General features: G+C 39.0%; 1 protein-coding gene across 3 annotated transcripts in view; it reads left to right on the forward strand.

Moving 5' to 3' along the window:
• Nucleotides 1–441: 441 nt before the first annotated feature.
• Nucleotides 442–17,098, forward strand: part of med1 (mediator complex subunit 1) — a 31,361-nt gene continuing 14,704 nt past the window's right edge. Inside the window, exons 1-10 of one of the 3 annotated variants that reach the window (XM_062984484.1) lie at nt 442–627; nt 7,137–7,246; nt 9,929–10,007; nt 11,312–11,366; nt 12,634–12,766; nt 13,093–13,121; nt 14,239–14,310; nt 15,063–15,137; nt 15,808–15,881; nt 16,915–17,004. In XM_062984484.1, coding sequence (XP_062840554.1) covers nt 600–627; nt 7,137–7,246; nt 9,929–10,007; nt 11,312–11,366; nt 12,634–12,766; nt 13,093–13,121; nt 14,239–14,310; nt 15,063–15,137; nt 15,808–15,881; nt 16,915–17,004 — 745 coding nt within the window. In that variant the 5' untranslated portion in view covers nt 442–599. Of the gene's footprint in view, nt 628–7,136; nt 7,247–7,575; nt 7,700–9,928; nt 10,008–11,311; nt 11,367–12,633; nt 12,767–13,092; nt 13,122–14,238; nt 14,311–15,062; nt 15,138–15,807; nt 15,882–16,914; nt 17,005–17,098 lie in introns of those variants that run through there. The other 2 variants (XM_003222553.4, XM_062984483.1) reach the window with 2 other exon arrangements.

Below are 17,098 nucleotides of genomic sequence, written 5' to 3' on the forward strand. Positions count from 1 at the left end.
TAATATATCCGAAATGAGATTGCACCACATGTGTTTGGGATTTTGGATTTTTGAGGCAGGATCTACTGTCATATAAATTATGCAGCATGAATTGTATTATAGGATCCATATAGATTAGGCACAGGCAAACCTCGCCCTCCAGGTATTTTGGACTCCCAACTCCCACAATTCCTAACAGCTGGTAGGCTGTTAGGAATTGTGGGAGTTTAAGTCCAAAACACCTGGAGGGCTGAAGTTTGCCCATGCCTGGTCTAAAGCGAAGGAAAGGAAGCACATTAGACGTTTTCCTGGAAGGTGAAAGAGCATGACCTGATTTATTTATTTTTTAAAGAGGGAGGTGGAAATTAAAGCCTCGCGAGAAGTCTTTTCTGCCGCTAGATTGGCTGGCTTCCCACGCGCCGCGGCTTCTCTCGCGCTTGTTGCTCTCCTCTCCCAAATCTCGCGAGAGGTTGAAGTCTCGCGCGGCCACCAGTGGGATGGAGGTTGCAGGCGGCTAGGGCCTTCTCTTCAGAGCAGAGAGGAGCCTTCCTTCGCCGCCGCATGAGGGAGAGCGAAGCGGGGCGCCTGGCCCCTCTCCCTCCCTTCCGCCCCCCTGAAGGATGAAGGCCGCCCAGGGCACCTCGGAGGGTGAGTCAAGCCGGGCTGGGAGTTATACCAAGGCCTCAAAGTGGGAGCACTCCCAATAATGGCCGCATTCATGTGTCTTGACGTTAAGAAAACACACTAAGGGCTTTTTGTGAGCAACGGGTTTACGAAGGCTAAGGCGTGCATGGCCGGACAGGTTGAGTATCCTTATATCCGAAATGAGTTTGCACTACAAGTGTTTGGGATTTAAGATTTTTGAGGCGGGGTCTACACTGCCATATTACGCAGCGTGAACTGTATAATATGATCCATATAGAGCAGGCATGGGCAAACTTGGGCCCTCCGAGTGCTTTGGACTTCAATTCCCACAATTCCTAATAGCTGGAGTCTCCCGTATACCATGCAGCTATGGACACGTCTACATAGGGACCACCAAACGGCATTACCCAAACACAAATCAAGGAACATGAAAGGCTCTACAGACTAACTCAACCAGAGAAGTCAGCCATAGCAGAGCACTTGAGGAACCAACCTGGACACAGCATATTATTTGAGAACACAGACATGCTGGACCACTCTTAACAACCACCATGTCAGACTACACAGAGAAGCCATTGAAATCCACAAGCATGTGGATAATTTCAACAAAGGAGGAAACAGTAAAAAAGTACTGTACAAAATTTAGCTACCAATATTCAAAAACTCTAAAATCAGGACAGTAAATAAAGAACAACACTATGAAAACAGGGGAATTCCAGACATGAAATAATCAGGGCCAGCTAAAACTTCCTACAAAGGATTCTTCCAGGCAGAAATCAGCCATTCCTTGAGGCTGCAGTGTTTTTCAGTGCTAATCAAGGTTATTAATTGCAATGTTCAAACTTGCCTCCAACAGACAAGACGAGTTCTTTGTCCCATCCGGGACCTTCCACAGATATGTAAACTTCCCTTGCCTAGATTCCAGCATACCCCACTATCTCTGAGGATGCCTGCCATAGATGTGGGCAAAATATCAGGAGACAATGCTTCTGGAACATGGCCATACAGCCCAGAAAACAGAAAGCAATTCAGCCAGTAGTCTGTTAGGAATTGTGGGAGCTGAAGCCCAAAATACCTGGAGGTGAAGTAGTCCAGTGAGTAGTGTTGATACAGAAAGCTAAAATTGTAGATGTGAACATTATACTTGCTACCACTTCAGGTCCAACAAACTGCATCAAGAAGAATTCCTCACCTGAAAAATCAATTTGGATTGGGCCCTGTAATCTATCCACCTTTCCCTCTAGTATCCACCTTGACTTGCTTCTCTGCAGACATTGTGGCATACTAGATAGCTGCTTAATCAGTAATTTACTGTAATTTGGATTCTGTAGATTGGTAGAAGGCCCTTCCTTTAGACCAGACATGGGCAAACTTCGGCCCACTGGGTGTTTTGGATTTCAAATCCCAGCCATCCTTAGGTTAGGAATTGTGGGGAGTTGAAACCCAAAACACCCGGAGGACTGAAGTTTGCCCATGTCTGTTAGACTGAAGTTTTAAACAGCTGACTTTGCAATGTTTTGCCTCTATAATTCTAAAGGTGGGATAGACAATTAGATATGGGCTAAGCCATGCCGTACATCTTCAAGCCCAGTCCTCTTACTCTTACTCATTTTTTTCTGATCCAGCCCTATATGTCTGTCAAGATTTGTTTCATATAAATTGTCCACCCTCTCAACAAACTCCCATTCAGTAATTCCAAGTTAAGGATGTTCATCTACTTTCCCCTGCTTAGAATTACATTAGCAACAGCATGGACAATATCTAGTCATACTATATACCATTACACATTACCAGTATCTATATTATATGGCTTTGTTGGAACAAATAGAAAAGTAATGATCTACAGGTTGGAACTCAGGTCTGAATATGACAACAGCATACTTTACTCATCAGAGGGGGAGAAAGCCAGATTTTATGTTCATGGCTAATTCATTGCTCATGCTAGGTTCAATTATATTCATGTCAAGTTTCCTAGACCACTGCTTCTTAAACTGTGAGTCCATATCCCAAATTGAGTCCTCTTAGGTCAGTGCTTTACTCACAAAAAATGGTTAACAATAAAAGGTTTCTGAATGCCACCTAGACATTTATCCAAATCTGTTAGTAACAACGTACAGTATTTACAGTGGTTACTGCTGGAATTGGTTTTTGCTGTACTTCATAAAAAGGAAAATCAGACAATTTAGCAAGCCTTGTAAATAATGGTTTTTATCAGTAAACTAGCTTGGGGACCCGGCAGTGCCCGGGTCATTTGAGAAACTTGTGTGCCAAGTTTCATCCAGATCCGAAGTCATCTGGGTTCAGTGCTGTCTGTATAAGGGTGAACTACAACTCACAGAACAAAGGTCAATAAACCCTGGCACCGTGCCTGTATGCATAGTTGGGTACGATGAGGCAGTGTGCCAAGTTTGGTCCAGATCCGTCATTGGCTGGGTTCAGTGCTGTCTGGATAAGGGTGAACTACAATTCCCAGAGCCAAATGCAGCTGAACTATAACTCCCTTTCCCCCCAACTTGTCCAATACATTGTATTGGTTATGGGGGCACTGTGTGGCAAGTTTGGTCCTGGTCCATCATCGGTGGGGTTCAAAGTGCTCATTCATTGCAGGTGAATTATAAATCCCAAATGTCCAGACCAATTCCCCTCCAAACCCATCAGTCTTCAAATCTGGGCATATCAGGTATGCATGGCAAATTTGGCCCAGACCCACCATTGTTTGGGTTCATAGCGTTCTGGGTGTAGGTGAAGTACAACTATAAATTCCCCAGTAGGAGTCACAATGCTCTGACTTGATGCAGGGTAAACTACAACTTCAATCTCCCAAACTCCTCCAGTAAGTTTAGTTGCAGCTCAATTTTGCTGTTTGTTATACAGACAGATAGGGAAGGGGAGTAGGCGTGGTCATGCAAATTCCACAGCAATAGAGAACCCTGGGATGCCTGCCTGTGGTGGAAGAAAAAGCAAAATGTAGGATGAAATGGTCCCCAAATGAAAACATTCCTTGGGTGGTGGTGTGTAGTGTTTGGGGAGGACATTGGAAGGGGTTGGGATACATGTTTGTGGCGCTCGCTGTCACTGCAATGTCAGTGCAAAGTAGTTACTTGCTAGCTTCTTAGGAGTGGGAAGTGTAGCCTGTTTGTGGAGGCCGGAGGCTGTCTGTGTGAGCGGACATGTGTGCCACATACACACATACGGGTTTTCACTTTTATTATGGATTTAGATAGATTAGATTTAGATTAGATTAGATTTAGATTAGATTAGATGTTTGACTTTTATATCTGTTTCATATGGCGTAGACTCTCATACTACAGTTCAGTGCAGGTCAAACTGCCTTATACATTGCAGTGTAGATCCAGCCCAGGATACCTGTACAGGCAGTCCCTAAGTTACAAACATCTAATTATATACCACCCCTAGTTACACAAAATGAGAGAAAATCAACCCCTAAGAAAGAGAATTCATTCCTGAAGGAGTTATCATGGGGAAAAGGTGTCCCCACTGAAGCTTTACCACCAAACCTTTTTTCCACAACAAGCCATATTTTCTAAAATTAACCACAGGAACAGAAAGTGAGGTGAAATCTTCTGAACAATGGCACAGACAACAAAACAAACTCCATGGGGGTGTTAATCCTTCCCTACGCTATCCAAAACTATTTTAAAAAATTGATTGGAATTACACTTTTTAAAAGTACCTGTTCTGACTTTAAAACAAACCTACAGATCCTATTTTGTTCGTAACCCAGGGACTACCTGCACATACATACATAGCAAGATACCTTACACACCAGACCTCTATCTAAAAATTAAGTTCATTTCTGTTTCATATTATACACATAGTCAGAATCAACCCTCCATATTTGCTGGGGTTTGAGTTTAAAATAAGAGGTTTGGGAGCAGAAATTATGGCACACCCAGGCAGAAGCTACAATAGAAAGACCTCCCACTCTCCCACGCACAGGCAATAGAACCAAACGTAAGTTAAAGTTATAAAGGGATACTTGTTTGCAGTTTGTGCATAATGACACATAGGTCCAGCTTTTTCAGGTATTGTGAAAGTGTCAGGAAAACTGGAGCATGTCATCAGCTTTGCCTGCCTGACTTCAAGAGTATTCATCACTGCTTTGTGTCTCTGTTAAGAAAGAAAAGTGGCATAGAAATAAATATAATTATACAGGGACATTCTTTCACCATGTGCTTCACGGTGAAGAATCTGGATGAAAAAAGATTATTGGCAAACCCATGCTGCCCCGGGAACAAAAGGAGTATACATGGGACTCAGGAAGAAGGGGTGTGAGCAACCAAATAAACAAAAAACAGGAAATAAACAATCAACATGCTTTTCTAAACACCCATAGGCTATACCAGGGAGTTCAGTATACTGTCTCCAGAAAGGGATACAGGACTGCATTGAGAGTGAAAAAGTGCAAATAAAGAAATTGCTGTGTTTACCTCAGCGAAACACCTCTTTAGGAATTTCTAGGTCTTCCAATATGACACTATGGTCAACTTCTGCTGACCATAAAATTGTGTTAGAGATTCCTAGAAAGATCTTATCTATAAAAATCACTTGGTCCTCCAGCATGACTGGAGGAAGTTGACCACAGAGTCGCATTGGAGGAACTAGAGATTCTTAGAACATTTTAATCAAATCAGCAGAAGTGAAAACCACAGGTACAGAGAGACACCTGTAATGTGTTATGCAATGTGTGTGTGTGTGTACATGAAACAAAGTATGTATACTTAACTATCTGAAAGCAAAGGTATCAGTATTTCAGCCCCCCATGCTGACTTTCTTGAATTGTAGATTATTTTGATTTTTTTCCTGCTAATAAATTTTTGTTTTTGTAACTCCAATGAACAATAAAAGGGGGAGAAGGGGGGGGGGAGATGGGAAACATGAGAAAGTACAGTATGCAAATTACGGAGGCATGTCAGTTAAACAATTCTACACACAAGTCTACTGTATTGTCAAAGATGTGGGTGGAGGAGGGATACCTTTATACATATTATTTAGTATAAGAAAAAGGTAAGTGAGAGAAAAAAATTCCAACTATTATATCTTTTCTAACAAAAGTAGAAGATTTTCCTTCAGGATTCACATTGATTTCTTTTGTTTTCTTATATTGTCTCATCTTTTATTGTCTACTCCAGATTTGCATAGTGAATGTTCCTTCTACTGTACTTATTTTATCAATTTACTTATTCAAACTCTATTTTGAATTATTTCATAAGAGACACAACCTGTGTGGATTTTTCAAAACACTCTTAAGAATTACTTTTGTCCCTCTGGTCATAATGTAAATTTTGGGCAACAATTTTGAGGCTCCCAATGAAGTGATTAGATTCAAAAATGCATTTACACACCTCCAACTGAGCTGGAATACTACTGAATACACCCTAACTTTCTTTTCAAGATAAATAAAGTTAGTGAAGCTGTAACATTACTATCCTCTGCATTCTAGATATGGAGACTTTTGCTGGAGAAAAATCCAGGATCTACAATGTTGCTATACTCTTATTAGAAGAACTAACTGGGATTTACTAGGATCTGTAAACAAGTGCTTCAGTTTTCCAGAACTTTTACTTGGTCTGAGTAGTGAGGCTTGGTGTTAGGAAAAGATAAGAGGGAAAATTGTGTTTATTGAAAAGTGAGGGGTTGCCCATTTCTTGTTCCTTTATCCTAGTTACTGAGGTATCATCTGAAATCTATATATTAATGCACACAGTTGTTTGTTACAGTATTTTCTCCTATATCTCCTCCTAAAGCTGTTGCTAAATTAGTGAGAATCGTGTGCCCTTCCAGATACTGTTGGACTTAAAATCCCAACTTAGCCATCATAGCTAATGGTAAGTTGTTCTGGGAGTTACAGTACAGTACCATCTGAGAGACCATGTGCTTCACATCCCTTCATAGGTTTGACATCAATTCCTCTTTCCTTCTGTTTTGCTTAATGTCCCACTTAATAAAGAGGTGTGAAGAATTTAAAGCTTCCTCATCCATTTTCTGATATTTTTGGTTGGTCATAATTGTAAAGGGGGGGGAATCCCTCTCCCCCTTAACCAGTATAATTTCTTTGATCTTCTAGGAAAGCTTGCAGAATGTAATAGAACTTACCAATGAAATTTATGGAAGAGAGTTTACAGGATTTTTTGCTATATATATATGAGGTGTACTGCTGGGTTTTTATATTATGGTACTAGCTTTTGTCCCAAATATGCTTGTGGTTCCCACAAAATATTTCAGTACAGCTGCGTCCATATAGAAAGGAATCATGTGGTTTTGTGTTGCCATTTGCTATCTTCTGATGACCCATACTTCAGACTGGTGCAATGAAAATTAATGTTTGGGTCATGCTTTCATTATGTGAGGCATGCTTACATGTGTAGTGTAGTGGTATCTTGCTTGCAGAAAACTTGAAAAATAATTGTGTATGAAACTTGAAAACTAAACTTCTGCTTCTTTGAATTTAGATTCAAGATAATGTTTATTGATCTCAATTTCTCTCACAGAATCTGAAAAGCTGAACAAGATGAGCTCACTACTAGAAAGGCTTCATGTCAAGTTTAATCCCAACACCAGACCTTGGACAGAAACAATGAAACTTGTCCGCCAAGTTATGGTGAGGATTTGGCACAATGTAGGCATATGCATCCGGTGAAACTTCTTGAGAACATGTTTCTGTAATTGGCATTTTCTACTTTTTTAGAACATTATACTTTAGCAGTTTGTGTGCATTTCCCAAAACCCATAGAGTTGGGTAATACATAGTGCTTTTATGCATTAAGCTTTATAAGAAAAGATTAGTGGTGTTGGACAGTTGAGGTAGGAAAGGTATATTGTCAGGACTACTTATTTTGTTAAGACATTTCCTAATTCCTAGGAACATAGAAAGCAGATGTGAAAAATGAATAAGAAAGAAATAATAATTCTCTTGCCACCATTTTGTAGAGCCGTGCTAAGCAATCATTCATTGGGTTGTTGTATGTCTTTCGGGCTGTGTGGCCATGTTCCAGAAGCATTCTCTCCTGACGTTTCGCCCACATCTATGGCAGGCATCCTCAGAGGTTGTGAGGTATGGAGAAAACTAAGCAAAGAGGTTAATACAGGGGTCCCCAAACTAAGGCCCGGGGGCCGGATGCGGCCCTCCAAGGTCATTTGCCTGGCCCCTGCCCTCAGTTTTATAATATAATATGTTATATCAGTTTTAATAATATAATATATTGTATATACATATAATATTGATAATAATATTATGTTATACAGTATAATACTAATAATATCATATAATAATATTAATTACATGTTATATATTACATATTATATAATAGTATAGTGGTATAGTTCAAGATAGTAATATATAATGCTAATATTGTGCTCTGCTAATAATATAATATATTGTATGTACAGCTGCTCTGAGTCCCCTTCGGGGTGAGAAGGTTGGGATATAAATGTAGTAAATAAATGCAGTAAATAAATAATTAATTTTAGACTTAGGCTCAGCCAAAGTCTGAAATGACTTGAAGGCACACAACAACAACAATCCTAATTAACTTGACTTTCTCATTGGCCAGTAGCAGGCCTACACTTTCCATTGAAATCCTGATAGGTTTATGTTGGTAAAAATTGTTTTCATTTTTAAATATTGTATTGTTCTTTCGTTGTTGTTGTTGCACTTCAAATAAGACAAGTGCAGTACGCATAGGAGTTTGTTTGTATTTTTTTTCAAATGATAATTCAGCCCCTCAACAGTCTGAAGGATTATAGACCGGCCCTCTGCTTCAAAAGTTTGAGGACCCCTGGGTTAATATATATCTGTGGAAAGTCTAGGGTGAGAGAGGTCAGTGTGAATGTTGTGTAGTTAATCACTTTAATTAGCATTGAAAAGCTTATCTGCTGTCTTCTTCTTGCCTCTGGGGCATCCTTTGTTTAGAGTCGTTAACTGCCCTTGGTTGATTCATGTCTGGAAATCCTCTGTTTTCAGAGTATTGCTTTTTATTTACTGTTCTGATTTTTGAGTTTTTTAATACTGGTAGCCAGACTTTGTTCATTTTCATGGTTTCTTCCTTTCTGTTGAAGTTGTCCACATGCTTGTGGATTTCAATGGCTTCTCTGTGTAGTCTGACATGATAGTTGTTAGAATGGTCCAGCATTTTTGTGTTCTCAAATAGTATTCTGTGTCCAGGCTGGTTCATCAAATGCTCTGCTATGGCTGATTTCTCTGGTTGAATTAGTCTGCAGTGCCTTTCATGTTCTTTGACTCTTGTTTGGGCGCTGCGTTTGGTGGTCCCTATGTAGACTTGTCCACAGCTGCATGGTATCCGGTAGACTCCTGCAGAGGAGAGAGGATCCCTCTTGTCCTTCGCTGACTGTAGCATTTGTTGGATTTTCTTTGTGGGTCTGTAGATAGTTTGTAGGTTGTGCTTTTTCATCAATTTGCCTATGCGGTCAGTAGTTCCCTTGATGTATGGTAAGAACACCTTTCTTCTGGGTGGATCTTTGTCTTGACTCTCATGGCTTGTTCTTGGCCTTGCAGCTCTTCTGATGTCTGTGGTGGAGTATCCATTGGCCTGTAGAGCCCAGTTTAGGTGGTTGAGTTCACCTTGGAGGAGGTGAGGTTCGCAGATTCTTTGTGCACGGTCTGTCAGGGCTTTGATTGTGCTCCTTTCTTGACTTGGGTGATGGTTGGAGTTTTTATGAAGGTATCTATCTGTGTGTGTAGGTTTTCTGTAAACTGTGTGGCCCAATTGTTGATTGGGTTTGCGGATGACCAGAACATCTAGAAATGGCAGTTTTCCTTCCTTTTCTTTTTCCATGGTGAATTGGATGTTTGGGTGGATGCTGTTAAGATGGTCCAGGAACTTGCTGAGTTCTTCCTCTCCATGGCTCCAAATTGTGAAAGTGTCATCTACGTATCTGAACCAAACAGTTGGCTTTTTTGATGCTGTTTCTAGGGCCTGTTTTTCAAAGTATTCCATATAGAAATTTGCTACTACTGGGCTGAGAGGGCTCCCCATGGCCACTCCATCCTTCTGTTCATAGAATCCAGTGTCCCACTGAAAGTAGCTCGTGGTGAGGCAATGGTGAATCATTCATTGGCTTAATGTACTCTATATGCACAGTCAAGCATTGTGAGGCACAATGCACTTACGTTGGGAGTTTCAGTAATAGTGCAAAAAAGGTCAACTTTTCTAGGAATGCAGTTGACCGTGTTTGTTTTTTAGTTGTTCGTTTTCTTTTGCAATATTACTGAATGCGTCCTGAAACCTTCTCTCAACCTTTTCTCTTTCATTTCTGAATACAGGAAAAACGAGTTGTAATGAACTCTGGAGGTCACCAGAATCTTGTCAGCTGCTTGGAAACATTACAGAAAGCCTTGAAAGGTTTGTAAGACCAAATTAGATCACTGAGATCATCAGAAAATTGGACACAGGAACTGGTGCACCCGAAACTCTGAATCCTTTTTATTTGAACTGTTGAACATTTTCCATGTCTAAATATATTTGAGTCCCACTGTAATGAGAGGGGTATACTTCCTTGCAACCGTGTTTAGGATTTCAGCATTAGTCTCTGTCAACATAAGGACAAAACAGTAGATTTGTTTTTTAGCTGGTATTCGTACTGGTTTGCACTGGGCTAAGTTGAGCTCTGCTTTGTATCATACGTATTCTAATAAACTCGTAAGCATTTATTGCTTGCCTAAAAATGAACAATTTCTTATGCATCTGCTCAATCTACTTCCTTTAAAAAGGTACTAATTCCAAATCTTTGCTACAAAAATGGTAATTTTCTGTCCAGAATTCTAAGAGGCTATCTAAAAGGTTCTTTCCCATCTCTCTATACTTAGAAGAGGCTCTACGTCAGGAGAGCCTCATATATTCTTAAGGCATCCATAGCCCTTCAGTGACTTCTATTCATGTTTTCTGAGGGCAGTCAGATACCAAATTTTCAGTCTTTCATGAGTGGTTGGCAGAGGTTGAAAATCTTAGGTGTGAGCGAACAGCCAAGAATTTGTGATTTATCAAGAGAATGAGTTCTGGCTATCAGTCTTGTGCCGAATCCTAGAATTGTAACTTGAGGTCAGGGAGAAGAAGAAACATTATTTTCCATCTCAGAATGGGCAGGCCCATTAAGGTATCTAAACTCAAGAGGCTACTGAATACAGATAGTTTCTATACTGTCTTAGAACTGCTTGATTTACTTCACTTTCTATCAAATTCCTTGCTTATTTTTGGTGTAAATGGGTTACACAGGCAATTGGCACCATCATTCCTAAGAGCCTTTTCCCACATGTCAGGGCCAGAATTTCAGGCAGTGAAGCAAATAATAGTATAATTTGGATGTAAGTGAAAGCCAGATATCATTACTTCTTGTCACTTCCTGCATAATTGGTATGGATCATTGTATAAAAACACAGAGGTGTTCTCTTTGAAATGGTAAACATTATGAATTGGTTTACAGAATTCAAAACCTATCTCACCTTGTCACAAGACTTCTAAATAACTCAATAGAAAGAGAAAAGGGAGCATCAGTGTTGTTGAATAAAAAACACGGGTTCTAATAATTTAGGTAAGAGCAAAGAAACAGCCCATATACCAACATATACCAGCTACCGTTAGACTTGCTGAAATGTATTTAAATTAACCTATATCTGTACATAAATCTAAACTAACTGTCTTCCTCTTAGTAACATCACTACCTGCCATGACAGATCGTTTGGAATCCATTGCTCGACAAAATGGGTGAGTCATTTTTTATCCTATTAAAGATATTAGTCAATTCGAAAAAAAATATGATGTTTTCACAGGCAGTAAGACTTGTTGGAAGAAATATACCAGTCCATGCATGGAAGTAATGAATATCAACTTCAGCACAAATACATCATGTGTTAGCTCATCAAAGAAGCCCTTTAAAAGAGCAGCATTGGAAGCAGTCCTGCTTCCCTTATAGTGTGACATACAGTGGTATGGATTGTATAGATTGATCTATTAGAGCGTTGGGATATGTGCTTCTTGAGGTGGTTGTTTGTAGGTCTAGCGAATGTCACCCATGTGATGTGAATTTTTGGACAGCAAATTATGTCGGTATTGTGAAAGGAAAGCTTACTTTGAAATGTATCATTGAAAGAAATTAGATTATTATCTCTACTAATTGTAAAATCAAGAAAATGTAATAATATAGTTCTCAAATAGTCATTGCTATTTACTTAAATGAGAGAATGAAGATCGCCTTTCTGCTTCAATAACAAATATATCCTAACCTCATGTTGACCTTTTGCTGTATATTCTTTTCCTCTACTTTACATTTAAGATATAATATAGCCTCCAAGAAGTAACATTTTTGTACATTTTTGTCAATAGTTTAAGCTTGTCAAAAGTAAGATAAAGCAATACTTGTGACAGCTTCTGTTAGCAAATTAATTGTTTGAACTGCACATGAAAACCATAGATGCTACTTTATTTCCATTATGTTCAGGGGTAAAGGGCTGAGTTGAGGGGAAAGAGTGAACTGAATATTAATAGAGGAGAAAATTATAGTGTAGAGCATGGATGTTTTAAACCAAATTTTCATTATTCCCATTGAAATCAGTAAGACAAATTAGTCTTGACTTCTGTATTGCTGATTTCATCAGAGAACTAATATAATAGAAACCCATCACATTGTTGTTAGTTATGAGCCTCTAAGAGTGTGTATAGGGACTAGGTATTTGTATGCTTTTCAATTTGCCTCTCAACTTATGGCAACATGAACTTCATACAGTTTTCTTAGAAAAGGAGTACTAAAATAAGGTTTAGCATTGCTTTCCTCAAAAATATAGACTGCAGCATAATGACGTTCCCTAGTGATCTCCCACCCAGATTCTAAACAGAGCTGACCTTGCGTAGCATCCAAAATCAGATAGGACCAGGTACCTCCAGTGTATTTAGAAGATCCTGATAATTATCTTGAGATTCACTGGTATTAGATAAAAGTTAATGTCTGAGTGTCTTTCTCTTCCCTCTTTTTAAGCCTGGGATCTCATCTTAGTGCAAATGGCACAGAATGTTATATAACTTCAGACATGTTCTATGTGGAAGTTCACTTGGATCCTACTGGACAACTGTGTGATGTCAAAGTAGCACATCATGGAGAAAATCCTGTGGTAAGTAGAATGCAGGATATACTGGCCTGTCTAATCAGACCTCTATCTTTGATTTCACTTTGACTAGATGTGTATTTCTTCATTGTTTGTCCAAGCATCATAAAAAGTCCAGACCTTCTATTTTTAAACTCTGCGAAGGAGCAAGTCAGCTGCCCATTTGCTGTACAGCTCAGGCACCCTGTAAAGCTCTGTGGGGAGATGTTAAGATTCAGAGGAATGTCTGTACCTAAATGAAAGTGGTATTCACTGTAGGGATGTGCCATTTGAGCTAAAAAATTAGAGCAACTTTATATGACTTTGAGATACATGTCTTTTTTTTATTATAGAGTTGTCCGGAATTGGTGCAGCATCTAAGGTAAGTACTATATGAAATTCATTGCAAACTGCCTTTCTTGTCCATATTGGACACCAATGGTGTTGTATGGCTATGGTTTTCTGGCTATTATCATTCTTCCTGCAGAGGATGATGATGAATTGCTCTTCCCACTCACTCCTGTAAGCAAAAATGTTCAGACATTGCTATTCTGTGGTTACATGCTGACTTTTTAATTTATTTTAGTATTTTAGGCTGCCTTAAAGGCTATTTAAACTTAGAGTGTTCAGTCAATATGTTTCTCAACAGAGAGTGGGTTGAAAGCATCCAAATGATTGAATTCCATCAGGCCAGAACCAGTTTATATTCTCCAAACCTGCCAAAATAAAAATAATTCTACCTTTGGCAGAAGGACAATAGAATGAATTAGATTTCCTTCTTTTGGCAAGGAGTTGAAAGAAGGTACTTTTCTTTTAGGTTCCTGTTGGAGATGTGTCTACTAGAGGCCTCATCAAAAGAAGGCCATTTTCAAATATCTTAAAATCTGAACAGAGTTGCATGGGAGAGTAGTATTATAAATGTCTTGTCCCAAAGCCACATGGTCTTTATAGATCATAAAAATGCTTTGATTTGTGCCCTAACAACAACAACAACAACTTTATTTTTATATCCCGCCACCTTCTCCCCAGAGGGACCCGGGGCGGCTTACAAGCAGGACCAAGCCCAATAATAACAGAGTTAACCAAATAAAAACACCTTTAAAATGCAGATAAACATATAACAAGCTAATTCATAACAAGCTGGTTCATTTCTTTTAGATTTTTTTTAATGAGCTGGATGTTGTCAGTATGCTGATAGCAGTGAACCCCAAACTCAAGGTTGTGTCATGTATCTGTTAAATAGCATGAAGGGACACTGTTAAGAAAAGAGTAAGCACTTCCCAGTCCAATGCCTCATAAGAATGCTATGGCTGATGATATCAAAAGCCACCAATACATCTAATTAGAATCTTTAAATTATGTGTCATTTCTTCAAATGCCTCATAAGAATACCATGGCTGATGGTATCACAAGCCACCAATACATCTAATTAGAATCTTTAAATCATGTGTCATTTCTTCAAATTCTCTGGAATTTAAGGTCTTTTTCTTGCCTTGCAGAGAAAGAAATTTTGATGAATTTTCTAAGCATCTTAAAGGCCTCGTGAATCTGTATAAACTACCAGGTGACAGGTAAGCATTTTATTACATAATCTCTAGTTTGTGAAAACCTTCCAGAACTTGACCAAGTATTTGTGCTATTTTTGTGTGCAAGCAGTTGACAGTCTGCTCATCTGGATGCACATCTGCTCATACACCTCATATACTGACTGCCGACTTCACTCATTTGTTTTCCAACATTTAAACAATACTTCCTAGTCACCTCAGCTTTGGATGAGGAAGCAAATGCAGAGTCGAGGTAGCCTGCAGCAGGTACTAAAACAATAAATGGAAAGTATTCAGAATTCTGCATGCATGGCTGGAGCCTATCTTCAGTGATTTTTAAAATGATCGCAGAGCTAAATGCAGCTGTTGCAGTTACTGATAGGATAGTGTTTGGTAAGGAAAATACTGTTGCGGTGAGACTCTGTAAAAGGTGCTGATTAGAGTCTTGTTTCTCCAGTCTTTGTTATTGTATGGATGTGATGAGAACTGCATCAAGAATATATCTAGCAAAGCAATGTCTTCTAGTCGTAATTTTCTAATAGGAAAGAGTTTTAGGCTAGATGAGGTCTCTGTTGAATCCTTGGCGTGATAGCAATCTTGATAAGCTGAGGAAAAGTATCTTCCTTGGATCTTGGAGGTCTACTGACAGCCAGAGAGTACTTACATTTGTTAACAGCACAGTCCTGTCTGTATCTGCTATTGAGTTCAGTGGGATGTACTTTCAAGGGACTGTTTTAAATGCCACTGATCTATTTTTAACCAAATCTTCTTTATTTCAGCAAACTGAAAACTAAAATGTACTTGGCTCTTCAATCCTTGGAACTTGATCTTACAAAGATGGCAGTGATGTACTGGTAAGAGCATTTTGCCACATTGACCTCAGCATTTACTTGTTGGCTTAATAAACTTTGATATAGTCTAGAAAGTGAAAGATTGAGTTTGGAAGAAGGCAATCCAGCATCCATTTAAAGCATGGGTTCACTAGATATCCTTGTGTGGGTGCTTCTATTACATACATCCTTTCTCCTAGTTCTGTAGCCCAGAAAAACTAAATGGTTCTCAACCTGTGGATCCCCAGGTGTTTTGGCCTACAACACCCAGAAATCCCAGCCAGTTTACCAGCTGTTAGGATTTCTGGGAGCTGAAGGCCAAAACATCTGGGGACCCACAGGTTGAGAACCACTGCTCTAAATGAAAGGAGTGCTGTCCACATAAACTCTGATCTTCAGTGTGCTTTGAAACACTTCTTTGTTTCTCCAACAAGCTATAGCTCCTCCCCATTGCATCTCCAGAAAGAAAAAGTAATTACCGCTTTGTAGATCCTAGCCTACAATCCTATACCTATTTGGATATAAGTTCCACAGGGGAGTAATAAGACTGACATGTGAATAAATGACTTGTGCTATTAGTGTCGTAAACCTAAGTCTTCAATTGGAACATGTCTGATGAAACAAGGTCAAAAAATGATATGGTTTCAGTTCTGCACCCAGTGTATTATATGTTTCTGGTTCTGTCTGCTTTTAGGCAAGCCACCAATGCAAGCCCTTTGGACAAGATTCTGCATGGAAGTGTGGGCTATCTCACTCCAAGGAGTGGAGGTAGGAGACAATCTTATTCTAAAGAAAATAAATAGCAGGAAGAAGGATAGATTCTTTGTATCCACTTAACAATAGTGCTAGCTTTTCTGAGGAATAACATATGCTAGAACCGGCCCAAGCAACAGTAGCCTTGGGCTGGACAGAGCAGGAAAAATGGGAATTTAAAAAATGGTTTCAATACTTAGCAGATTGTATTCTCCAGAATTATATTTCTGAGAGGAGGTTGAAATACAACTGCATAACTGACGGATGTAAAAAGAAATGGGACTCTGATAGCAAGAGTAAAAGAAAATATAAAGAACTGAATCACATCCTCTTCACGATTGATCATTTTAAATAATACTTGAAATGAAGACACAACTGTTCCCAGTGGGTGGGGTAGAGGAGGAAAGAAAAACTGTTAGACACAAGAGGTTGATAAGTGTGGAACTGGGAGTGGTAAGATTAAGTAAATAAGATACATTATATTGAGTGAAAATGTAAGTGAAATTTCATTATTTGAATTTATATTACCTGACTTATGTTTACAATTAATAAAAAACAAGAAACACTATGAAATTATTCATGCTTGACTATTATGTTAATGGGAAATACTGTCTATGCAAAGCCCATTCCCACTAGTCTCTCGTGTAGACTAGCAGTATGGTTCAGAATGTTGTTTGCATTAAGCAAAAAAAAAAAAGAAGCTACATCTTGACAGGCCATTGCTGGGAGGTATTTGTCTCTCTGTTTGTTTTGAACTACAACTTCTACAATTAGCATCCTGGAATTTGAGGTTCATAACAATTGGAGGACCATGGATTTCCCATCATTATCTTGCAAATTCTTATATGATAAAGTTTCAATTGTGCAATTATCAGGGGAAGATAGTTTCTTTCAAAAACACCCTTAAATCTTATTTTTGTTAATTTTTGTTCTCATAATTTATATCTCCTGGGTTAGGTTTGATTCAACACAATCATATGCTAACATATAGGCTTCCTTTTTGGTTTAGTTATCTATATTTTATTAAGTTTTCCATTTCCTGTTCCAGGTCACCTGATAAATCTGAAATACTATGTTTCACCATATGATTTGATTGAAGATGGTACTGGAGTACCTGTCATTCTGAATGAAGGCGGTGGTACGGTCTCTTTTATCAGATAATATCTATTCTAAATGTCTATATTGAGGGAGGACTTTCGATGAATTGCCCATATCCATCTTGCGTATTAAAC

Source organism: Anolis carolinensis, chromosome 6 (genome assembly GCF_035594765.1).
Source record: "Anolis carolinensis isolate JA03-04 chromosome 6, rAnoCar3.1.pri, whole genome shotgun sequence".
NCBI classification, from domain to species: domain Eukaryota; kingdom Metazoa; phylum Chordata; class Lepidosauria; order Squamata; family Dactyloidae; genus Anolis; species Anolis carolinensis.